Below are 26,194 nucleotides of genomic sequence, written 5' to 3'. Positions count from 1 at the left end.
CAAGTCACTTCATTTCTCTGAGCCTCAGTTTCCTCATCTGTGAAATGAGATGTCATCTCTAGAGAACCTCTGAGGTCCCTTCCAGCTATAACTCTGTAATCTTATAATCCTATAGTCTTTTAAGCATTTCCTAGGCTATTGGACACTACAGTTGGGAGACCCAGGATAGCTATCACTGGGGGGCCTTGGCTTTCTTCTCATTTTTGGAGCAGCCTACTCTGGTCCATTCCCCTTTGAATCAGCTTCCTAATCAGGGCACATCTGTATGCTGAGAAGCAGCTTTGCAAACATTCCTGGACAAGGAACCAGGTGACATTGTTCCAATGTCCACTTTCCCACTAACTCTTTGAACCCTAAAGTATGGGTAGGATTTCTACAGGTGGAGATGTTTGTGTTGGGGTTACCTCCCTTCTCTGGGCCTCAGTTTCCTCATCTTTAAAATGATGATCTCTAAGGTCCCCTCTATTCCTGTTGTCTCATGGGTCTGCATTCTAAGTCTAGTTCTGACATTCTCTGTTTTGAGGTCCCTTTTAGAGCTTTCTAAAAGTATAATGGGAGAGGTAGTAGATTTCCCCTTACTAGAAGCCTTCATGCAAAGATTACATGATCACTTCTTAGGGATGCAGTAAAAGGGGATTATACTTGAAGAATGGGTTGGACTCCATACTCTCTGAGAGTCTTCCAAGTCTGAGACTTCTGTGATTCGTTGATTCCAGCTCTGATAGTCTAAGCCTTAAGGCTCTTCCCAATTCAGACACTTGAGGTTCTAGATTATAAGGTCCCTTCCAGCTCTGACATTTTGTCTTCTAAATTCTAAGTCCCATTCTAATTATGACATTCTAAGATATCTCCCACATCTTACACTTTAAAATTTTAAGTTCCTTTCCAGAACTGACAATCCATGTCAATCAATCAATCAATCAACCAAGAAACATTTAGTAAGTGCCTGCTATGCACCAGGCACTGTGCTAAGGGCTTGGGGATACAAAAAGAAGCAAAAGACAGTCCCTGCTCTCAAGGAGCTCACAATCTAGGATGTAGGAGACAACAAGACAACAAATATATACACAAAAGTTACAAACAGGATAAATAGGAAATAATCAGAGAGGGAAGGCATTAGAAATAAGAGAGGTTGGGAAAAGCTTCCTGTGGAAGATGGAATTTTAGCTGGGACATAAAAAAAAAAAAGCCAGAGGCCGGTAGGCAAAGAATAGAAGGAAGGGCATTCTAGGCTTGGGAGTGAGCCAGAGAAAATGCCCGGGGCCGAATTCCTTTGGGAGCTTTCTCTAACTTTCCGACTTCAAGGTCCCTTCAAACTCTGCCATTCCACGTTCCAGCTCTCTCAGGCTAGACCTTTCTGATTCTTGACTTGCCCCCCAGTTGTGCACTGTGGGCCCGCGCTCCTCTTACCCGATTCACAGGCGCCCTTCTGGATCTGAATGACAGCGGGCAGCCCCTGCTGAAGGGCTTTGCGGCTGGCAGCCTTCAGCCGGCACACGTTGTCGTAGGTTCGCCCGTCGCTGCCGCACACTTGGTAAGTCAGCTTGCACTGGCAGACTCCCTTGGCGAAGCGCTTGCCCGCCGGGTGGCCACACTCCAAGCTGTCTCCGCACGGGGGGTCGTCCTTTCTGCCGCACGCATCGCCCTCGGCTGCGGCGCACACCAGGCAGCAGTTACAGCTGTCGGGCACATAGCCTCCGGGGCAGCTGGGACTGGGGCATTTGGAGACGTCGCAGCGCGGTGGGCATGCCAGGGGCTCTGCCCGGCCGGGGCGAAGCAGCGCCAGCAGCCCCAGGGTGCACAGAAGGAAGGTGCTTTGAGGCATGACAACCCCTCTCCACTTAGTCTCAGGGCTCGAATGCTGCAGCTGCAATTGATTTTAAAAGACCCCTGCAGAAGCGTAACGGGACAGCTGGGAAACAGGCAGATACACCAGGGGCGCCAAAAGAGCGGACTGGCCAGAGAGGGGCAAATGGGACTTACTGCAAAGCCTGCTCAGCTAAAGCCAGAGGAAGCTGCCCCTGAGGAACGGGACTTGCTTCGTTCTTTTCGGAGGGTTCTGGGGTCCAGAACATACGGAGCACTAGCCCCTAGGGGGTTAGGCAGAGGTGGACTCGGAGCTGGGTGTATCAAGAGTTCAGTTCAATTGAGACCCGGGCTGGAGAAATTTCCTGGGGCATGCAAAATGTGCCGAGGGTCTCTTAGGCGTCGTGCTAGGTGGAGGCAGCGGCTTCTACCCTTGTTCTGCTGGCAGGACTGCGCGGAGCCAGATTTTAAAGCCGAGTCAGGCATCCAATGCTCCTCCCCTCAACACACACCCTAGAGAAGAAGGAGGGAGGGGGTTGTGGGAGTGGGTTGGAGAGGACTCCTGAAGTCTGGTGCGGAGCTTTGACGAGGCAGCCAGGGATTATCCGGGGAGCTATAGTCTTGCCGCGGGAGGAGGCTGGGTTGCAGGAGCCAGAACTCAGGCGCAAAGAGGTATGTACGTGGGCTGTGCCTTAGGGGCAGATGCAGCTGTCTAGGAGGAGGCGTCTGGGGCCAGCTGCGTGCCCAGCCTCCGGGCCGGACCCCGCCTCCTCAGAGAGCCAACTCCGAGCTCCTCTTTCCCCAACTCCAGCTCCTAATCTCCCTCATCCTCTTCTCTCTCCAAACTACTTTCCTGTACCTTCTGCTCCCCGTTTTCCCATCCACGTTGTCTGCCTTCAGCTTTGCTTTCCATCGTCCTCTTTTTCCTCCGACTCTAGCTCTCCTGTTCATCTTCCCTCCTCTGAACTCTAAATGCCCTCTTACTACTCTGCTCTCTTCTTAGTTCTCTTCTTTCCCTTCCATTTTCTTCCTCCTCTTTCTGCCTTCTCTTCTCCATTCTTCCACATCTATTCTTCTTTCTCTCTCCTTTCTTGTCCATTTTCTTCTTCTTCCCCAGCCCCATTCTCTACCCTCACTTTACTTCCTCCTCTAATGTCTTCCAAACCCTACTTCCTTCTCTATCCCAGAATAGTAGTCTTCCTCACTTGAGGTCTTCAAGAGAGGACCACCGTTGAGTATGTTTGTATGAGGCTTATCAGCCAGGTATCATCATACTAGGTCCCTTTCCCTCTGAGATTGTACAGTTGACAGAGTACTTACTACAGTTTATTTTGGGCTTGTGGTTCCTGCTGGGACATCTTTGCACCTATTTGCCTGAAGTGCTTACTCCTAGACTTCAAGTACATTTTTAAAAGTTTATTTCCCTTCTCCTTCAGAAAGCAGAAAGTTTGGGGATGCCTCCTTGTACCTCTTTGAGGTGTTCTCATATTTGTGTATTTCTCCAGGCAGCCTTTAAGAAAATAAATATTTGGTATATCTTAAAAAAAATAAGGCTGGAAACTAAGCTGTGGGGTAATATTTCAAACAGGCTGGATTGTACCTGGAGATAATAGGGCCAAGAACCATTCGAAAGGGATCATGCTGCATGCTTCCTCAGGCTAAAATAAGGGGTCTGAGAGCCTGTACGTTTAGAAGTGGGAGAGACAATCTTAATCATTTTGCCTGGGTAATTGGGGTAGTGCTGGGGGTGGGGTGGAATCTACAGACAGAACGACCAAATAAAAACTGTATTTTACCTTACTGGCTACCTCTCTTAGTGACCAATTTCTATTAGTTTATGCTAATGTTTTAACATTCATTCATATTTTAACATTCTTTTTTTAAGCTACTCTGTATTAAAGGTGGAGATTCAAACCAGTGTCTTCTGTCTCCAATTCCTAATGCTTTTTCCTTCCTTTGTGGTGACAAATTTTCCATCAAGTAAGGAATTATTATTATTTTTTAAACAGCTGAAAGTTACTTCAAATAAAGTGGACCACAAGCTTACCATGAGTCAGTAGTGTGATGCATCACCCAAGAAAGCTCATTCAGTCTTAGCATGCACCAAGAGAGCCATAGTATTCAGGCCTAGGGACGTAGTAGTCAGTCCTTCTGAACTCCGCCTTGGTCAGGACACATCTGGAGTATTATGGTCAGTTCTCAAGACCACTCTTTTTTTTTTTAATGGTATTTTATTTTTTCCAATTACGTGTAAAGGCAATTTTAACATTCATTTTTTAAAATAAAATTTTGAGTTCCAAATATTTTCCCTCCCTCTAAAACAGTAAGCAATTTGATATAGGTTTTATATATATACAATCATGTAACACATATTTCCATATTAGTCATGTTGTGAAAGAAGAAATAGTTTCAAAAGGAAAAAAACTCACAAAAAAAGAAATTGAAAATAGTTTGCTTTGATTTACATTCAAACTCTATCAGTTCTTTTACTGGATGTGGGTAGCATTTTCCATCATAAGTTTTTTGGAATTGTATTGGATGATTATATTGCTGAGAAGAGCTAAATCAATCATAGTTGATTGTCACACAATGTTGCTGTTACTGTGTACAATGTTCTCCTGGTTCTGCTCCCTTCACTCAGCATCAGACCATATAAGTCTTTCCAGATTTTCCTGAAATCCACCTGCCCATCATTTCTTATAGCAAGATAGCATTCCATTACATTCATATACCACAACTTGTTCGGCCATTCCCCAATAGATGGGCATCCCTTCAATTTCCAATTCTTTGCCACTACAAAAAGAGCTGCTAGAAATATTTTTGTACATGTGGGTCCTTTTCCCTTTTTTATGATTGCTTTGGGATACAGGTCTAGTAGTCATATTGCTGGATCAAAGGGTATGCACAGTCTGATTGTCCTTTGGGCATAGTTCCAAATTACTCTACAGAATGGTTGGATCATTTCTGTGGACCACTCTTGAGGAACAACATTGATAACCTGGAGAGGTGTCCAGAGGACAGCAACCAGGAAGGTAAAAAAAAGCACAGCTGTGCTTTTGAGGATTACTTGAAATAAATGAGGATATTTGGCTTGAGAAAAGAAGCCTGGGGGGAGAGAGAGCAACATTGCTAACTATATACCAGTATTTGAAAGGCCTATCATTTGAAAGGGCAATTAGACTTATTCTTTTTGGCCCGGGACTGGGGAGCTGGGAACAATGGTAAAAATATCAGTTCAATGTAAAGAAAAACTTCCCAACAGTCGGAGCTGTTAACAAATGAATCAGCTGCCTTGGTGGAGAGTGAGTTTCTTATGATTAGAAGAATTTAAGGAGAGACTAACTACTTGGGTGTATTCCAGCAAGGGATCTTAACCTATTGTGGGTCATGGACCCCTTTGACAGTGGGGTGAAACCTATGGACCCCTTCTGAGAATAAAGTTTTTAAATAAATGAAGGAAATGAGGGTAATGAAAATAAAGATGTGATTTTTCTTCCCCATACAAATTCAATGAGCCCTGAAGGGATACCTGAACTCCAATAAATCAATCAACATTTATTAATCAAAAAATAAAATTTTATAAAATGCCTACTATGTGCCAAGCATTATATGAGTGCTGGGGATACAAAAAGAGGCAAGACTGTCCCTGCCCTCCAGGAGCTTACAGTCTAATAGCTAAGACTTCCTTATTAGAGAGATTCCTGTTCAGACATGGGTTAGACTCTGCAGTGGATGAGGTCTCTGAGATCCTATGAATCTGAATTTCTTCCTTCATACCTGAAATTCTTTTAAAAAAGAACAAAACTTTTCTTTCCATAGATGCTTTCACATGTGGCTTAAGGTCAGATCCTACTATCTTGAATAAAGATCTTTATTATACCATTAAGATGAGTTAACATTAATTTTGTTTGGTGGGAAGGGAGAATGTTTCACAAGGCTCCTTCTCCAATAACTAAAAATATTCCAGGGTGTTGCAGAACTGAAGTTGGCGACTATTGTCTTAGCAGCATGAAAAGTGTGAAATTTATCCAAAAGAAAAGAACAGATGGGCTGGTTGGTGCTAATGCTTCCTCCTTAGCTACACACAGAATCAGAATGGTCTTTGTGTTTCTGATACCCTTTTCTCCTTTCTAGCATTTTTCTGGAAAGACTATTTCCTCATGTATGGGAATAATACTGTTTATATATCTTGCCCATGTTTGTTGCAAAGGACAGCCCTATAGGCATGGAAATTAAATATTAGAGTTTGTACGGGTTTAAAAGAAGTCTTTTGATGGTTGGCTTTGGGAGCACACATTGAGCTAGAAGAGATCTATCTTCTTCATCCCTTCAAATTTACAGATAAGAAAAATGGGGTTCAGAGAGGGTAAGTAATTTACCCAAAGTCACATATCAAGTTAGTAGGAGAGCTTAGATTATAACCCAGTCCAGTACTCTTTCTGTATCCTGCCCACTATGAATGTATTGACATCTAAAAAGACAGAACAAGAAAAAAATAGTAAAATATAAAAGCAAATGAATGTCTTGTAGATGGAGTGGAGCAAGATGAAGAATTCTCATCACAGTACAAAAATTTAAAACATTCCCATATTTTTCCTTTTATTTTATTGGTAGCTTTTGATATCACTTTCATTTCTGAATGTCCCTCCCTTCCCTCGAAGAGCCATCCCTAGGAACAAAAAATAAAAAATAAAGAGAAAAAAAAGCAATTCAGCAATACATTAATTAAGTGTGACAGTATTTTAAGTATTCCACATCCATAGTCCTTACCACCCTGCCCTCGCAACCCCATTCCCACACAAAGAAGGCAGGCAGATACATTTTCTAAACTCTTCCAGGTAAAACCATATTGGTCAATATAATTACACAGCATTTCATTTTGTTATTTTTTTTTCTACTTGTATTACTATAATCATTGTAGAGATTGCTTTTCTGGTTCCACTCCCTTAATTCTGCATTAGTTCACATGAGTCTTCCCATGCTTCTCTGAATTCATTTAATTTGTGTTATTAAACATTTTATTCATATATTTCATTTTATATCACCTTTATTTCCGAATTTGTTTCTTTTCTTCCTTGACCCAGAGAACCATTCATTACAAGAAAGAACAAAAAAGGAAGAGAGGAAAAAAAAGGTTGTTCAGCAAAACTTACTAATAAATGTGTCAACCAAGTCTGAAAAACATATAGGTATTCCATACCAATATTGGTATTCCATACCAATAAAAGATACATAGTCTCATTACTTTTTTGGGGGGGAGGGGGATAAGCTTCATCCTTGTAATCACACAACATTTAGTTTAGTTTTTATTGTTTCCAATTATATTACTGTAGTTATCACTGATATTACTTTCCTGCTTCTGCTTATTTCACATACGTGTTCCCATGCACCTCTGAAATTCTTCATATTAACTAATTAGCTTGATGAAGGCATTGGTGGAGGTTAGATTTTCCTTTTGTCAGTTTATTTATTTTAACCATTAATTAATTTAATTTAGAGCTGATTTCCAGCTCTGTAATTCAGCTTAATAAACATACAGCTCAATAAAGATCAAACTGTTCAAGCTGCTCAGAGTTCTAGATGAGAAAAGATATTTTTCCTGAGTAAGTGGCAAAGCTGGGATTTGAACCTAGTTCTAACTAAAGTCCAAAATTCTGCAAGAGACCCCAGGACAGAAGAATTACAGCTTCTTGGAAGAGGTGGCATTGGGCTGAGCTTTGAAGGTTGGGTAGGGTTTCAATAGGCAGACATGAAGACAGAGGTCAGATATAATTAGATATACTGACCTGGTTTTTATGTTGCTACTATAACTTGCAAGGGCAGCTAGGTGGCGCCATAGTGCACAGAGTGCCTGTCAAATTCCAGAGTTCAAATCTGTATTCAGACAGTGTGACTCTGGGCAAGTCATTTAACCCTCTTTGCCTCCAGCTTCCTCATCTGTAAAAAGGAGCTGGAGAAGGAAATGGCAAACCACTCCAGGATTTTTGCCAAGAAAGCCCCAAATGGTCACAAAGAGTGGGACATGACTGTAAAACTACTAAACAACAATAATTTGCAATATCCTTTTCTTCAGACATAGTATTATTACTCTGGAATAAGAGAATATCTGGTCAAACCTAGGGTTTCAAATATCAGTTTGCAGCTATGTGAAGAATGTATTGGAGAGGGGAGAGATCAGAAACAGGGAGACCAGCTAACAATAACAACAGTAACAATAATAAATAAATAACTGATATTTATATATCATTTTAGGAATACATTCACTATTTCATGTGATCCTCACAGTAACAACAATAAGAAGTACTCACATGTCTAGAGCTATTTCAACTTTACAAAGCACTTGCCTCAGGATAACCCTGTGAAGTGGGCCAGGTAGGGATTGTTATCCCCATTTTATAGATGAGTAAATTGAGGTAATGAAATCAAGTGAGGTTATTCATAATCTGAGTAATTCAAGCCAATTTAAAACACACATACCCACAAAATCACAAAAATATCCTCTCCATCAGTTATCTGGATTGTTGACATTGTGCTAAGTAATGATCACAGGAAAAAATAACAGTGTCTGCCCCTTGAGTTTATATTCTGCTATGGGAGGGGATAGTGGGATACAAAATATGCACATATAAATAAACGTGAAATATATACCAAGTATGTGACTTGAGATATATATATATATATATATATATATATATGTAAATATATTAGTAAATAAGTAAATAAATGTAAGTAAGTATATACAAGTGCTATTACTTTCCTGCTTTTAATGACCCACCTTTGTCTGGAGGATATAACTCTGCATCTTTAAAGCCCTCTGTACATTCTCTCTCTCATCCACCTTTCCAACTGCATTTCATGCTTTCTCCCCTCCCTACATTCTACCATCTGCCAAAATGCATTATAAACTTCTCCCCAAATCTAACACTCTCATCTTCTTCAGACCCTCTATGCACTGATACAAGTGACCCGTTCTTGGAATACTCTCTATCCTCATCTCCACCTCTGAAAATTGCCTTCTTTCAAGCCTCAGTGCAGGTATCACCCTTTTTACAGAGTAATGCAGTGGAGGGTGTGCTACATTTGGAATCAGGAAGACCTGAGTTTGAATCTTGTCCCCACCACTTCCTACCTGTAGGATAAGTCACCTAACCCCCCACGGGCTGCAGTTTCCTCAATTGTAAAATGAGAGAGTTAATCTGGATGGTTTCTTCTCAGCTTCCTTCTATCTCTAAATCCGATTCTCAGTTTCACTTTCCCTCATATCCCTACTTGCTGATGCTCTTTCTCTCCTGTGTTCCTTCTGTTCTGCACACACACACACACACACACACACACACACACACACACACACACACGTGTTAAACCCCACCCCCACCCCAAGGTAACTCAGAGATAGAATGTAAATTCCTTGAAAGCTAGAATTTTCTATTTTTGGTCTTTGCATCCTTATATATAGCACAGAGACTTGCACATATTATGCACTTAATATATGTATTTAAAATTGAATCGAATCGACATTTCAAGCAAAAGCCTTTCCTGAAAAATATAAATCTGATGAGTCTAGAGGAGAGTAGGAATGGAAATTCTGGAACAGGAGTTGTTTCTTCATTTCCTGGACAGTCTGTCCTGTCCAGCTCAGACAACCATCTTGGTTGATTTCCACTGGACCATCCAGCTTGGCTTGTCTGAGTCCCTTCCTAGGCATGGATCCTGGGAATTCAGGCTATGCTGCTCTCCTCCCAGCTCTCCCCTTGTCCATTTGACGCTTCAGTTGTTCACTAGGGGAGTGGGTTCATTCCCTTCAGGAGTTTCTTCCTTGAATACGAAGCTTGTCTTCCTTTGTTGTTTTGAGAGGGTCTCACAATCTGCAGGGTCTGCAGGAGAGGATCTTCTGGGATATCCAACTTCTTTGTCTATGGCATGGGAGGGGGACCTCACCCCACTGAGATTAACAGTAGACCTTCCCACCCCCACCTCCAACCCCACATCTATAACACTTAGGCTGGAAAACAAACCAGCAGATGGGGACTTGGAGCGACTTATGAGGTCCACAGCAGAGTCCAGAGTGCACGGAGACTGAAGCCGTTCCATCCCGGAAATGAAAAGCAGACAATCAGATAAATACAGGGGAGTTTATTACTACATTTTATGCTGTTCCTTGGGTTTCAATTCCAAGCCAAACTCAAGCAGTCACTTATGCAAATAACGATAAACATGTGCTCTCAATTTAAAGGCACCCACTGTAGGATGACACCGGATGCTAATTCTTTGGAGAGAGAGTCCACAATTGAGTCCTGTGGCGAACATTAGTTGATTGATTATTTGTTTTTCTGCCAAATAAATGAGCTTACTTAGCATATAGCCCTTTCCCTCTCAGCCTTCTCCCCAACTTTGCCCAGTGAAAGCACCACTAGATCAAATTCTCTGGAAGGTTTCACCTTTCAGAATTTGCTGGAGTAATTTCCTCTACTGAGAGAGAATTATTTAAGGGCAAAAGGAAATGCTGTCATTATGTAGCTATAGCAGTAGAAGTCACAAATTCTGCATTCAGATCCTGATTCTGCCAATGGATAGTTTGATGCCATCCTGGACCTATCATTTCAAATTCAGTTTACTCATCTATATAGTGGTGGCTGGGTGGTGCAGTGGGCTGGGAATCAAGAAGACTCATCTTCCCGAGTTCGAATCAGGCCTCAGTCACTTACTATCCGTGTGACCCTGGGCAAGTCACTTAATCCCATTTGCCTCAGTTTCCTCATCTGTAAAATGAGCTGGAGAAGGAAATGGCAAACCACTTCAGTGTCTTTGCCAAGAAAACCCCAAACGGGGCCACAGAGAGTCAGACATGATTGAAAAATGACTGAAAAACAACACAGTAGGGATAATAATGCCTGCCCCTTCTGACTTCTCAGGGCCATTGCAAAATTCAAATGAGATCATGGATGTGAAAGGTTTTTGTAAACTTGAAAATAATATGCAAACATGATTTACAATTATCTGACTGAAGTGGTTTTCCTACTCTCTCCTCCTGTATTCTGTTCCCCATCATAAACTAATTCTACATGGGCAATATAGTGCAAACTGGAAAATGAAACAGAAGGAAAGCCTTGGAACAATAACAGACTTCCTTGTTCCAGATGGAACCTTGAGGTATTTGGAAATGAAGCACACCTGCTCTCTCAAAGAACAGTCAGATAGCTTTTGACTATGAAAGTGATAGTTACATAAACTCAAACATCTCTTAGGCTCCAGCAGTTAGAAATATGTCAGGGGGGAAAAACTTAAACCTTTATTTAACCTTTTTTAAAAGCAGACACACTGGTTTAAAGAATTGTTCTTGAAACCCATGCCCCTGAAAAGACTATTTCTAGAGAAGTAAATTTCTCTTTTCCTCCTGTCTTCAAAAAATTTATAATATAACAGGGAAAAACAACTAGGTATATACAAGTTACATACAGAAATAGACAGATAGTGAGATGTATTTAAATTTGAGTTAAGGAAAAATATCCTAAAAATTATAAGCATTCTCAAGAAGAATAGACTGCTTCAGGAAGGTAGCAGGTTCTGGAAAAGTAATTTTTTCTAAAGCTAATTGACATTTGAAAGGTTAGTAACAATAGGTGATAACTAACTTTTAACGCCTTACAACCTTAGCTTCCTTCAAGATCTTGGGAAAAGAGTGGATCTCAGACTAAAATAGTCATGTGAAAGCTATCTACAGATGATTTGAAAAATTATTTTCATTTCTATAGAAAAAAAATGGACATTTTTTAAAATATTCCTCCAGCATATTTTCAGAGAAACAGAAAGGAGCTACTTCAAATATTCGAACTCCTTGCAAGTAGGGATTATTTCATTGTATTAGAATGTGGTGTCAGCCACTATATCTGGCATATAACAGCAGACACTTAATAAAAGTTTTATTGATTGTTTCAACATCTGTGTGCTTTTGAACAAATCACTTCTCCACTAGGAGCCTCAATTTCCTCATCTGTAAAATGACTAAAATATCTTTGAGCTCCCTTTCAGTAACATACTATGTTCTATGTTCTAAAGATTCTTCCAACTCAAGCATTCTATTCTAAGATCTTTCCAACTGAATCACGCTTTGTTCTACATACCAACGACCCTTCCAGGTCTGAGATTCTATTCTAAGGTACCCTCTAGCTCTGACATTTTTCATTCTGCTCAGTTCTAATAGTCTACAAATCTATATGTCATCTTTCCTTCTACGAGATGCCCTGGTTCAAAAGCTTACTACACAGAAAACACCAAGTAGCAACAGTAGCTTAGTCGCGAAGGGCATCTTATATCCTAAGTAAGACCTTCCTATTTTCTGCCCGCCATGACTGAGGCCAAGAAACCTGGTATTGCGACATGAACCCAACTCACCTAATCCAGATGAATTTGTCGTTAGAAGCGACCAGCCAAAGAAAAATACCAGCCAAATGTGCAACATTAAGTTGCAGACAACACAGTGAATCATACCACTGGGGACACTGCACCCAGCCTGTTTGTCCTGGCACATTTCTTCAAGTGCAGAGTACTTAGTAACGTGTCACACTGGCACTGGGACACTCAGCAGGCCATAGCAGATGTGTCCAATGGCTCATGCTAGAATCTATACGCTCTGGTGAAATTGTGAACCTTGCTGTCTAACCATCACTTCTCCTTTGGATGCTCATTTTCCTTCTCACTGTGTTCTTCCCCCTCCTACTCTACCCCCCCTTTCCCCAAGTACCCAGTTACCCTTCTCCAAGTGTCCAGAGGCCTCCATCCAACCCTTCCCCAAGTGCCCAATGACCTCCATCCAGGCTAAGTATATTAGAAGGAAGTTCAACAGGCACTTAGTCCAACCTGAAGTATGGATCTCCACTATAAAGGAAGCAGTATGGTGGTGTGGTAGCTTATGCATTGGACCTGGAATCAAGTAGACTTGGGTTCAAATCTAGTCTCAGATGCTTACTTGCTGTGTGACATTAGGCAAGTTATTTAACTTCTCGAAAACTGATCTGTAAAATGAAGGGGCTGGCTTTGATGGCCTCTAAATTTCATTCCAGCTATAAATCCATGATTCAGCTTTTTCTTAAACACCTTATTTCTGTGCTACCTTAGGAAAGTCTCTTAATCTCTCTGGGCCTATTTCCTCATCTGTAGTTGGACTAGATGCCTCCAAGGATGATATGATGAAGTCCAGTAATGTCTCAGTCACTACTTTATGACAGCCAATTGCAAAGTAAGAAAATTCTGTTTATTAGCAAATTCTTCCTAGCCTTTCCTTAGCTGAAATCTTCCTCCCTGTAACTTGGACTCTTGGCCCCAATTCTACTTTCTGGAGCTACGCAGAATAAATATTTTAGTTATCTGAAGACAATGACCAATTCCTTCAACTGATCTCCAACTGAAAGGCCTTAGACTTTCTTTGAAGGACAGATCTTTCAAGCCCTCTGCCCCTACTGGCTACCTTCCTCTGAATGCTTTCCAACTTTTTAATGCATTCCTAAAAGGTATCACCCATAACTGGATACTTTTCTTGCTATAGGCCCATCTCTTCGTCTAGCCCCATTCTGATCAATAGCTGCTTTCATTCAACTAACGCCTCTTATCTTAGGAAAGAATTGGATAATGAATTTACACTAAAGAACTAATGCTTAATAGTAAGATAAGAAGGTAGGGAGGAGCATATTCTCCAGGAGGGAAATGCTAATTGCATGCTCCTGGATTTTGGCCTGCCATTCACCAAGGGTGATCTTATTTCCCATTTTGGACAGCATTGTTCTAGAATTTATCTGTAATTTCATATTTGCTACAATGGCTCTCTGGGCCATTACTTGCCCAAACTCAAATATGTCAAGAATGGCCTAATATCATAACTACCAACTGATACTCTGTTGCCTTCTTACTCTTAGGATTGCTTCAGTGCTCCCATGATGGGTTCATGATTTTATCATTTGGAGGCCCACTTGAATCTGGAACAATTTTTGCCCATGTTCTCCCTCATACACTTGGTTTTTTTCCTGTGTGGACAACTAAGCCAACATTTTTGAGCAATTATGGATCTCATTTGGCGTAGCTAGGTGGTACAGTAGGTAGACCACTGAGCTTGTGGTCACGAAGACTCATGTTCGCGAGTTCAAATCTGGCCTCAGATACTTACTATCTGTGTGACCCTGGGCAAGTCATTTAACCCTATTTACTTTAGTTTTTCATCTGTCAAATGATCTGGAGAAGAAAATGGCAAACCACCTCAGTATCTTCACCAAGAAAACTCCAAATGGGGTCACAAAGAGTCAGACACGACTGAAATGAATACACAACAACGGAAGATCTCATTTAGGAAACTGCAGTGATCTGGGGCCTGATGCAATCAGTACTATATCACCAGCAAACAGGAGCATTTGTAGGCCATCATCATCTATAGGGATTCCATCTTTCATTTGGATTATACCCTAGACAGCCTTCAGGGCAACGGGAACTGCTTTGGCAAGCATATGTTCCCTTGTTCTATGAGTCACTTGATAAACAGGAGTCAGCAAATACAATTATCTTTATTGTTGCCCCTTTAAAAACATCTCCTCTGAACCTCAGTTTCCACATCTACAAAGTGAGGGTGTTGGTACAAGGGCAAAGGCATTGACTCTGCAGTCAGAGGACCTAGGTTCCAACCACCCTTCTGACATTTATATGGCACTTAGGACCTTGGGCAAGTCACTTAACCTCCCTAGACCTCAGTTTCCTCAACAGCAAAATTATGGATCGGACTAGGTGGGCACCAAGGTCCCTTCCAGTTCTAGATCTATGTTCCTGTATAGGAGCTTAACATATGAATAAGAAATACCAAGTTTGAGGAGGGTCTTTAAAAAAGCATTTCACTCTAGTGAATCAATTTTTTTTTGTAGTAAAAAAACCCCAGTAAACACCATGGAATCTTGTCTCTCAATCAAGTAATCAACAAGCGTTTATTTAATACCTCTGCTGGTACAAGGCAAAAATGAAACAGTGTCTGCCCTCAGGGAGCTTACATTCTCTCAGTTCATGGTTGATTGCTCCACTTCTTTGACAATCATGGGAGTGTGAAGATGTGAGCTGCTGTAAGAACATCATTTGTGAAAGCCTGACTATTCTCCCAGGATGCTCCCAGGATGCTGTAGTTTCTTTAAAGAGACATTCTGAAGTGTGATTTGGCTCTTATCTCTGCCTAACCCCTCACCCCAGCCCTCCTGGCAGCTTAACCCTTTATTAACTGTTCCATTGCTGACAAGGCAGCATCTCCTTTCTTCAGAAATGACTTGTCCCTTAAACGTGGCAACACTTCCAGTGACCTTTAGATTGTGCCTTGAGCTTGAAATACAGAAGGTAAATTTACTTCCAGTTCCCAGAGGGATGCTACAGTGATACCAGCTGGAGGAAGGGTAAACACATGATCTGGCTAGTTTGGAAAGAGCATGAAGAATTTAGAGATGATATTCACAGGACTTCTTTTCTTTTTGGAAGATGGCACCAGGCCACTGGTCCTTGCCACCATTCCCCCCCTAAAAATATCTACTAGAAAACTACCCAGAGCTTCAAGGTAATTTTATAGGATCAAGAAACATAGAATATGTGATGTAGTGGAAAGAACCTTGTACCAGAAGCCAGGAAATCTGCTATTTAGTCTCAGATCTGTCACTAACTCTCCCTTAGGCAAACTATACTGAGTATCTGATTCCTCCTCTATAAAATTAGGGAAGGATGATCACTAAGTTTCCTCTAAGCAATGACTTCTAGAATATCTGACACCAGGATCCTCCTTCACACCATCAGCTGGTTTGCTTCTACGGCCATCAAAGGTGATGATACTGATCCCTAGGAGAGGGGCCGTTCCTTGTCTACACATCAACACCCCTGAGACCAGATGCTTCCCTGCCTCTCTTTGCGTACTGTAGCCAGTTTCCATGGAGCCACTTCTCCTTCAGAATAAGGCAATAGAGAGGTTATCAGTCTTCAGGACTGAATGAGAGATGCAGATGTACATAGTTAAGTGATCCTTTTTTTTCTCCCTCCTTTTTAATGTATATCCATGGGCCCTGTCAACCTCACAGAGCTGCTATGTGGATCAAATGAAATCATGCCACTGGGGCTGTGGGATTTAGAGCTAGCAGGGACCTATTTAGAGATCATCACATTTAACTTTCTCAATTTAGACACAGGAAACTGACACCCAGAGAAGGAAAATGCCCTGCCCTGGAATCACGCAAGTAGTAATACTAATGATAGCGTGTATTTATATAGGTTTACAAAGCACTTTTCAAATATTATCTCATTTCATCCTCACCACAACCACGAGAGGGGGGTGCTATTATTAATTCCATTTTATAGATGAGATAACTGAGGCAGACAGCAGTTAAATGATTTATATTGATGTTAGGGAAATGAACGATAGATTGCCTGAGAAACATAATTTGGACCAACTAGGGTTTATTGAATTCACCAGCAGGGGGGTCTCATCTGAAGAGGTAAAGACTCCCTGAATGAACAGCACACAAGGTCCACATAGCTTTTAGAGAGTGAGGAACAGGGTGGGGGGATGGGTCAAAGGTTGATTGGTCAAAGTCCCTTTTGCTAGGGCCTAAGGTTGATTTTTGTTGTTGTTGCTGTTGTTGTTGTTGTTGTTTTGGGGGGCAATTGGGGTTAAGTGACTTGCCCAGGGTCACACAGCTAGTAAGTGTCAACTGTTTGGTCTGAGACAGGATTTGAACTCAGGTCCTCCTGACTTCAGGGCCGGTACTCTATCCACTGTACCCCCTAGTAGCCCCGAAATATGAATTGCTGTTCTTTTTTTTTTTTTTTTGGTGAGGCAATCAGGGTTAAGTGACTTGCCCAAGATCACACAGCTAGTAAGTGTCATGTGTCTGAGACTGGATTTGAACTCACGTCCTCCTGACCCCAGGGTCGGAGCTCTATACTCTGCACCACCCAGCAGCCCCCTAAAGTTGATTTAGTACAACAATCCTTCCACCCAGTTTCAGGGTTAGAGGTCTCTGCACAACAGGATGCAAGGGGGCGCTAGACTGCCTCTCAGAACAGGCCGCACGATAGGACATCATGGAATGTCGTATTCTGAGTCCCATTGCAATCGCCAATAAGAGAACATAGACATAGATGTGTGAGCAAAATGGAACGATCTTCAAAATGGGGTAGCTAGGGGTCCATACTTGCTCAGGTTCCATAGTTGGTAAGTGTCTGAAGTCCAAACTCAGACCTTACGAACGGACAGGCCAATGCTTTATCCACTGCACCATGTAGCTACTTACAGCGGTGAGCAGCGATGTCTTCCAATACCAAATCTAACACTCTTTCCGTTGAATTATTCTGGAAGTAGCAGCCAGGGAGCTAGAAAAGACTGGGTCAGTCATAGAGGCTTTGCTGGAGAGGTCACCTTCCCCTGGAGAAATCAGGGAAGGCTTTGTGGAGGAGCTGGTAATGGTGCAGGTCTCTATGTGTAGCTAGGGCTCTGGTTTCTCTCATCTCAACACCAGTTTCCCTCTGAATGGCCTTGAGGACAGTAAAAAGCAGAATGATGTCACTGGTGTGTTAAGAAAGCTCCCTGCAACAATAGTTAAGTGTATAAATCACTTAGATGCAGAATTTGGCTTTGGGTCCTTGGAAGAAAGTCCTGCTTGTCAGCATAACATTGCTCATGTTAACCATAAATACCTGCTCAGATGGATTTTCGTTTACTGAGTGAAAAAGCTCATGAAACTCTGGAAATACTCCTTGGAAGTGATTCGGATTCTTCTGGTCCAAAGAATATCATCAGCCACTTGCTTCCATACTTTAGGCATTTGGGATTTCATCCGTGTGAGTAATAATAAGTCAAATTTCTACGGCAGTTTGAGCTTCACAAAATGCTGCCCCCTCCCACCCTTAAAGCCATTCTGCAATACTGATGTTATTGTCCTTGTCTATGATCACACAGAAAGTCAGTGACAGGGCCAAGATTCAACCCAGGTCTCCTCCCTACAATTCCAGGGCTATGCCTTTCAACCTCAAAGCTTCTGTTTATTCCCTCTACCAACATGGATCCTAATTCCTTTACCTAGGAGAGAATCAATCTGCGTTTCTGGGACTGAAAAAAACAATCATCTCCTGGTGACCATTTGGTGATGATGCCGCCTGCATTTAGTGAGGCTGGTGCTGGCATGATGAGGCCAAGTGAGTTAATGCGTCCAATTAAAAATCTTTAAAGCTTGGGAAGACCTACCAGAGTGTCTACTCCAATGATACGGCTCTTAACACCTAAGGGTCGCTTCCATTGCAGAAGGGGGAATCAGGAAGGAACTTGATTCTAGAATCATCACAGTAAGTCCCACCTCATCATTTACCTGTCTATATTGTTAAGATTTACAATAAGGCAGAGCGTAAGCTCTGTCATACACATTCATAATATCTCTTATGTTGGTGTCCTCCTTTCCCCTTTCACAGCCACCACCCTACTTCAAGCCCTCATTACAATAGACTTCTTAAAGGCCTCCCTGCCTCCTTTCTCTCTGTTTAATCCATCCTGCACACTGCTGCTAAATCAAGCTCCTTAATGCATAGATCTTATTATATCACTCTCTTGCTCAAAAAATTTTGTGGTTCTCCATTAGTTATTAGAAAAGATCCAGATCCCTCAACCTGGCATTCAAGGTCCTCCATAATCTGGTTCTAATCTATCTTTACAGCCTTAACAATTCACTTTAACATACCTTGTCCTTCAGCCAAACTGAAACACTCCCCATATCCTACACACATACTATTCTTTCCCACCTCCACACCTTTATCTATGCTGTTTCCTAGATTTTTTTTTTTTTTTTTTTTTGTTAGGCAATGGGGTTAAGTGACTTGCCCAGGGTCTGAGGCCAGATTTGAACTCAGATCCTCTGACTCCAAGGCCAGAGCTCTATCCACTGTGCCACCTAGCTGCCCCTCTAGATTTGTAATACCCCTTCCCCCAGCTCTTTCTTTTGACATCCTACTCACCTTTGAGGCCTTACTTCAGGAAGCCATCTTTGATAATCCCTAGTAACAACTAGGTGGCATAGTGGATAGAGTGCTGGACCTGGATTCAGGAAAACTCACCTTCCTGATGAGTCCATCTTGGGTGTTCTTCAAATCCAACCTCAAACACTTACTAGATGTGTGACCCTGGACAAGTCACTTAACTCTGTCTGTCTCCGTTTCGTCATCTGTAAAATCAGCTGGAGAAGGAAATGGCAAACCACTCCAGTATCTCTGCCAATAAAACCCTAAATAGAGTCACAAAAAGAAACAACTGAACAAAAATAACAATAGCTTATAAATTCCTTGAGGTCAGAGAACATCTCTAATTTATTTTGGTATCCCTCTCAGTTCCTAGTATATTACATCATATATAGTAAGCTCTTATATATATATTTGTTGAATGAATTAATGTATAACTTCTTGAATGAACAAACAAGTGAATGAATGAGTATAAAGAAGATTCTGATTATACCGTGTTACCTATAATGCCACCCAAACTGAAGTTGCCTGTCCAAGCAGGAGTGGCCCTGCTACTAAAACAGGCAGTATCTGCAAAATATCCTTTTGGTTCAATTAAGCATTTAGTCCTGTCTGTTTTGTCTATATGACACCAACTATTCAGAGAGAGAGAGAGAGAGAGAGAGAGACAGATCGGGTGACGAATCTAACTGGCTCTGTAACATGCAAACAGAGCCATTACTTCTTCAAATTTGAAACTTCATTCATTTTAAAGGTTGAATACTAGTTTACAAGATACTTTTGTACTTTGGGAGGAATGGAGTCAGTCCTTGGCAAAACTTTGATTTAGGGGAAAGAATGCCATCTGCAGTGAGCTCTGATAGTTAGGACATTTTTCCTTATATCTGACCTAGATCTGTCTCTCTAGCTACCACTAGGACCAAGCCAGAAAAAAAAGTCTTATCCTTCATCCACATAATAACCCTTCAAATAGCTGAGGATCACCATCATGATAGTTCCTGAAAGCTTCTGTTCTAGTTCTTTAGAATCTTCTAGATTCTAAATCTCCTCGGTTCCTTTCACCAGTCTTCACATGGTATGATCTCTAGTATTTCACCATCCCAATAATCCTCTGGATAAATTCCAGCTTATCAACATCCTTCCTAAACTGTGGTACCCAGAACCGAGCACAGTGAGTTCCCTCTGGGGTAGTAGGTTTGATCAAGGCAGAATGCAGGGGCCTCATCGTCTCATTCATTCTGGACACCCCCTTCCACCCTCCATCACATCTTTGGGCAGTATTAGCCCCTCTGGCTACCGTATCACACTAAGGACAGGTTGAATTTGCAGTCACGTAAGACCTCCAGATCTTTGCCCCATGAGCTATTGTCTAGCTATTCCTTTACCATTCATAAAATTGAACTCAAGAGTATGGCTTTACATCCACATCGTTCAATTTAATCTTATTTGATGTGGTCATTGTTCTAAACTATCAAGATCCTTTTAGATCCTAAAATTTCCACCTGCGGTGTTAATTGTGCAGATCTGGAAAGCATGCCTTCTATGTATTTTTATTTGTTTAAATAGATCCCTGGGACCTCACTCCAAGTTGATAGCAAACCATTAATGACTACCCTTGGGATGTACTCATTTCCCCATCTAGCAGGCATTGCTCTGCCTTGCCCTCAAGGACAGTATGAGACTCGTCAAATGCCTTGCTGAGAATCCGTATTCATGTCATTTCCCCAGTCTACCAATTAAATTATCCTGTCAGAAAAGTAAACGAAGTTGGACTGGCTAGTCTCAGCCAGAGGGGTGGCATAGTGAGTAGAGTACTGACGGGTGAGCTTGAATCCTGCCTCAGACACTTTACTAGTTGTGTGACCTTTGACAAGTTACTTAACTTCTCTCAGCCTCCATTTCCTTATCTGTAAAGTGGGGATAAAAGTAGCATCTACTTCATAGCATTTTTGTGAGTATCAAATGAGACAATCTATATAAAGTGATTTGTAAACCTGGAAGCACTATATAGCTAGCTATTGTTTATTATGTCTCAGATAAATGTCAAAGGGAAGATGGCGACTTCTCCACAGGTTATATCAAGTGAGGTTGGAGACTTGGTTCTGCCACTTACTATTTTTTGGATATTTTTGGCAAGTCACTTCCTCTTTCCTACTTTGTAAAATTAGAGGCAACATAGCATGGTGGAAAGAGAAAGCCAGGAAGACTGGGGTTCAAGCCTTTGCCTTGACACATATTGACTGTATGGCCCTGGACAGGTCACTTTACATTTCAAACACCCCAGGCACTCTCTAAGACTACGGGTAACTTGCCGAAAAGCTGCCGTATGTATTGATAGAGGCAGTTTCCTCACTGGGAGTTGTCAACATCAATGAAATCACAGGTTCGGTGAAGGTTGGGAAAGGTCATCCCCAAGGTCTCTTCCCACTCTAACATTGTATGGTTCTCTTTCTAGATCCACGAAGATCCATGAAGACACAGCCTGTGCTGAGTTTCCATTTATGCTCCTGAATCTATGGTAGGAATTTGTCAAACGGGCCTTGGCAGAGTGACCTCTCATTATGACGCTCTGTCATTATAAAGACGGAGATTTTCCTTGGCTCTCCCTAAACCACAAAGTGCTTGGTGTTTGCTTCTTCTTTCTGTGACTTCACTGTCCTGCTGGACCCTCAAGCCTTTTGTCTGCCCACTAGACAGAGAATCCTTAGAGCTTAGGACTGGATTATGAGATGAGATAATGACAACAGTGATAACGGACATCTCTAGAACGCTTTTACAGCTATGTTCTCATTTAAAATGGGCAACCTTTGTCTGGTAGAGAATGCCAGTATTATTATTATTATTCCCATTTTACAAATGAGGAAACTGAGGCTTTCTTTTGAAAATGGCTTTCTTTGCCATGAAAAAATGATCCTTGGAAAGAAGAAAGGGAAAAGAAAGTTAATAGGGTGTTGCAATGCAAGATAAATGAAAACACATTTAAAGAGCACCCAGGTCCAGGTGAGCTTTATCTCAGGGCACTGGAAAAACTAGCCCCTAGGAAGTGTCTTATTTAAACTTGTTATCTCCTTCAGCACCAAACAGTGAGTTGCATACAATAAACACTTAAGAAATGTTATTAACTGAATTCAAAGCTAATAGGATGAAAATGAGCTAATTCCTGTTTTGCTGATCCAAATTACTGCCTTCAGCTGAATGTCCTGTGAAGTTTTTACATATACACATATATGTGTATATTATATCCTATATATTACACAGTATGTGTATAGTTATTGTATATCATGTATACTATATATTACATTACATATAATATTATATATACTATATAGCATATATATACTATATATCATATAGCATTATATAGTATGTATAATATACATACATAAACACATATATATGTGTAATACATGTATTATAAAGTTCATTTTTGTTGTTCTTCAGCATATCTGACTCTTTGTGACCCCATTTAATAGTTTACCATTTTTTTCCTTCTCCAGCTCATTTTTTTAAAGGCGAGGAAAGTGAGGCAGAGTTAAATGACTTGCCCAGGGTGACATAGTTAGTGAGTATCTGAGGCCAAATTTGAATTCAAATTTTCCTGACTCTAGGCCTGCCCTCTATCCACTGTGCCACCTAGCTGCCCCTATAAAGTACATATTTATTGTTCAGTTGTATCCAAATCCTTGTGACCCCATGAGAGGTTTTCTTGGCAAAGATACTAGAGTGGTTTGCCATTTCCTTTTCCAGCTTGTTTTACAAATGAGAAAGTGAGGTAGGGTTAAGTGACTTGCCCAGGCTTACACAGCTGGTAAGTGATCTGAACTCACGAAGATGAATCTTCCTGACTCCAGGCCTGGCACTCTATCCAGTATGCTACCTACCTGCTCAAAAAGGACGTCTACACATATATTTATACTCGAATATGGATTTATATGGGTATATACACATGTGCATATATATATATATATATATATATATATATATATATAAAAAAAGCTTAAAACTATGCTTACTTTTGGGATATCATATACATTCATACATAAAAATATATATGTGTATGTATACTTTTGCATATTATATGTACATTTTCATTTCCATGTATACATATATAAAAACTTTCTGTCCAAGGGAATATTTTCTGCACTGAGAAAATCTTATGTAACTTCCCTGTTTCTTTTGAGCATACCAATCTGATTCTAGCCATCCAAATTTTCAATCTATCTTCCTCAATTCTTCATTTTTCGTGCCCCACTCTTCTTTCTCCAATCAATTGCCAGGTCTCATGGATTCTATTCCTACCATATTTGTCACATTCATCTCGTTTCTTCCACTGACTCAGCCACCACCAGAGGTCAGTCCCTCCACCCCTCTAGGACTATGTCAGTGACCTTGTCATTCATTCATTTCCTTGCTTTAGCATTTTCCAGCCTCCAATCAATCCCTCCCTGATTTGCCCAAATTATTTTCCTTAAATTCACATTTAAGTATGTCACTCACCTCTCAAGAGATTTTAATGGCTCTCTTTGCCTCAATTCAAATTCTTCCGTATGGCTTTAAAGCCTTCACAATCTCATTCTAGCCTACCTTTCAAATTACTGCATCTCAGGGACTCTGTTCTATAGACAATTCCTTGAATCACAGAATCACAAAACCACAGAATTTGAGAAGCACTTCAGTAGCCATTTAATCTAACCCACAGAAGCAATCATCTAGCATCTTACCAGTTCTCAGAATCAGCCCATTGAAATTTAGACAGCTCTAATTGTCAAGAAGTTTGGTGTTTTTTTTTTTCTGAAATTAAGCCTAAGTGGGTCTCTTTGCCACTTCTGCCCGTTGGTTTCTGATTCTCTGAGATCTCATACGAGATGTCTAATCTTTCCTCCACATATGGCCCTTCAGATGTTTGAAGATAGCTATCACTGAGTCTTCATTTCCCAGTGCCCAATTCCTTCAACTGATGCTCATATAACACAGACCCAAGGCCCTTCACTAACCTGGTTGTCCTCTCAACACTTTCCAACTTATCTGCCTTAAACCATGGTGCCCAAAATAGAGGGACAAGGACTGAAGATAGATGGACTACCGCTTCCCTATTGATGGAAACCATACCTCCCTTAATGCAGCCCAAGAGAACCTTAGTTTTGTGGGCTTCCACATCATGCTGCTCATGTAATGAGCTCACAATCCATTAAGATCCTCAGAGTTTTTTTTTTTAAGAACAATTGCTGTCTAAGCATGGATTCCTTATCTTATTCTTTGACATTAATTTTTTGTACCCAAGTGTAAGACTTTACATCTATCCCTACTGAATTTCATTTTACTCGATTTAACCTAATTCTTTAGCCTGTCAAAATCCATTTGTATTCATTTTCTGTCATCCTGTATCTTCTGTAAGATACCTTTCCCAGCTTTGTGTCATCTGCAAATCTGATGAGCATGCTGTCTACTCCTTTATCTAAGTCATTGATCAAAAAAAATATTAAACAACATAAGGCCAAGTATAGACCCTTAAGGTACTACACTGGAAACTTGCTACCACATTGACGTTGAACTATTAACTACTTTTTTGGAGTTTGGCTATCTGACTAGTTCTGAATCTGTCTAATTATATTATTATCTAATCTACATCTCCTCCTCTTTTCTACAAGAATAATACGAAGTACTTGATAAAAAAAAACTTCACTAAAATCTAGTGAAGCTGGATTTCTATAACTATACCTATACTATATTTATACCATTGCCCTCATTTAATAATAATCCTGTCAAAACAAGAAAACAGGTTAGTTTGGCATGACCTCTTATTAATTAAGCCACACTGACTCTTTGTAATCACTATTTCCCTTCTAGAAGTCTCCCAACCATTTCTGTAATAAGCTATTCTAAAATATTCCTGGGAATTGAAGCGAAGCTTGCTGGTTTTAGTTCGTAAATTCTGTCTTTACTCCTTTTTGAAAGTTGGGACGTTTGCCCTTCTCCAAACTTGTGGTACTTCTGTTTTCCATATTCTTTCAAGTATCACTTTTAGTGGCTCTGCAATCGCATCTTTTGTTTTGTTTTGTTTTGTTTTTCCCCCAGTAACCAAAGATGTAGTTCTTGAAGGTAGCTAGGTAGCACAATGGATAGAGCACTGGACCTGGATAAAATGAAATAATACTTGTAAAGTGTTTTAACCTCTGTCTGCCTCAATTTCCTCATCTATAGAATGAGAATTACTAGTAGCACCTATCTCCCAGGGTTGTTGTGAGGACAAAATGAAGCAATACTCATAAAGTGCTTTGCCAAACTTGTTGCTCATCCTTTGTTTTTGAAGAGGACCAATGACATCATGGGTGGGGTCTTGACTCTTGCGTGAACTGAATTTAAATGAGGCAGAGTTGCACCAAGTTGTTAGCGTCACTCTCTCTGCTAGAGTCACTGAAGTCCAGGGGCAAGACAAAAGTCAAGACAACTAGTGATCGCTTGGCATGCAGTGGATGATTTCGGTACCATCAATGTCTGACTGAGCTCTGAGTGCTCCACAGCGCCCATTTCAGCTGTCTTCGTGGCCATCGGAACAAATTGTTCTCATCCATGCGTGTAAAACTTAAACTGTTCTATAAATGCTAGCTGTTACTGTTGTTGTTGTTATTATTATTTCATCTAGGTTAGGTGACCTGACCTGATCAAAGGTATTTCGGGGCTCTCTTCCTATCTCTTTACTTATCTTGGATTTCAACTCCCCATTAACAATTTTTGTTTTGTTATTTCTAGTGCATAAGCCATCCTCCTTGGCAGAGAAAACAGAAGGAAAATAAAAACTGAGCACTGCTTACTGAAAGGCCACATAGTATATGCATATAGAGCATTTTCTGTACAATGCACTTCAGTAGACTGTATGTAGTATGTAGGGTACTTCCTGCCTTCTTCTCTTTGTTATCCTTCTTCTCTTCTCTAGTTGACAATTGAACAAAAGACTCATTCCTCTTCATCTTATTCCGGGTAGGGGTGCAAACAACTTACTCTCTCTTTCTCTCTTCTGTTTTTCACTCTCTGTTTCTCTCTTTATTAGGGCTTGGGAAAGTCTGTGTGGTCTCATGTCAGGATAGGACCATTTAGTTTGGGAGAGGCAATCCATTTCTATATTCATTTCATAAATAATTGTGTGTATTCTATTTTTATCATATAGAAATTATTTCCAATGAATTTTTGTGTTTGTACAAGGCTGGAAATTTCCACAATAGACCATATGTTTGATAGTCACAATTTAATCTCTCTTTTTGGGGCAAAATTGTGCTATTCTTCACTAAAGGTTAGTCATCCAAGCCCCCTGTTAGTCCTGCTGCTAAAAAGGATATTTGACTCTTAAAACCTTTAGGGTTTTGCATCTTTGATAACAGAGCTTTGT

At 40.9% G+C, this 26,194-nt stretch overlaps 1 protein-coding gene and 1 long non-coding RNA gene across 2 annotated transcripts in view; one reads left to right on the top strand and one right to left on the bottom strand.

Annotated features, from left to right (window-relative positions):
* Positions 1-2,450, bottom strand: part of HTRA3 (HtrA serine peptidase 3) — a 49,171-nt gene extending 46,721 nt beyond the window's left edge. Inside the window, exon 1 of the mRNA XM_020992281.2 lies at positions 1,411-2,450. Within this exon, the coding sequence (XP_020847940.1) occupies positions 1,411-1,825 (415 nt within the window). The 5' untranslated portion in view covers positions 1,826-2,450. The remainder of the gene's footprint in view (positions 1-1,410) is intronic.
* On the top strand, positions 2,400-22,021 carry LOC110212269 (uncharacterized). The gene is made up of 3 exons (XR_002325619.2): positions 2,400-2,478; positions 17,889-18,147; positions 21,266-22,021. It is a non-coding gene; the product is annotated as an uncharacterized LOC110212269 (long non-coding RNA).
* Positions 22,022-26,194: the final 4,173 nt, after the last annotated feature.

The sequence above is a fragment of the Phascolarctos cinereus genome, unplaced genomic scaffold (genome assembly GCF_003287225.1).
Source record: "Phascolarctos cinereus isolate Bilbo 61053 unplaced genomic scaffold, phaCin_HiC Scaffold_9;HRSCAF=440, whole genome shotgun sequence".
Lineage (NCBI taxonomy): Eukaryota > Metazoa > Chordata > Mammalia > Diprotodontia > Phascolarctidae > Phascolarctos > Phascolarctos cinereus.
The sequence above is the reverse complement of the archived record's forward strand: the minus strand, read 5'-3'. Positions and strand labels throughout refer to the sequence as shown.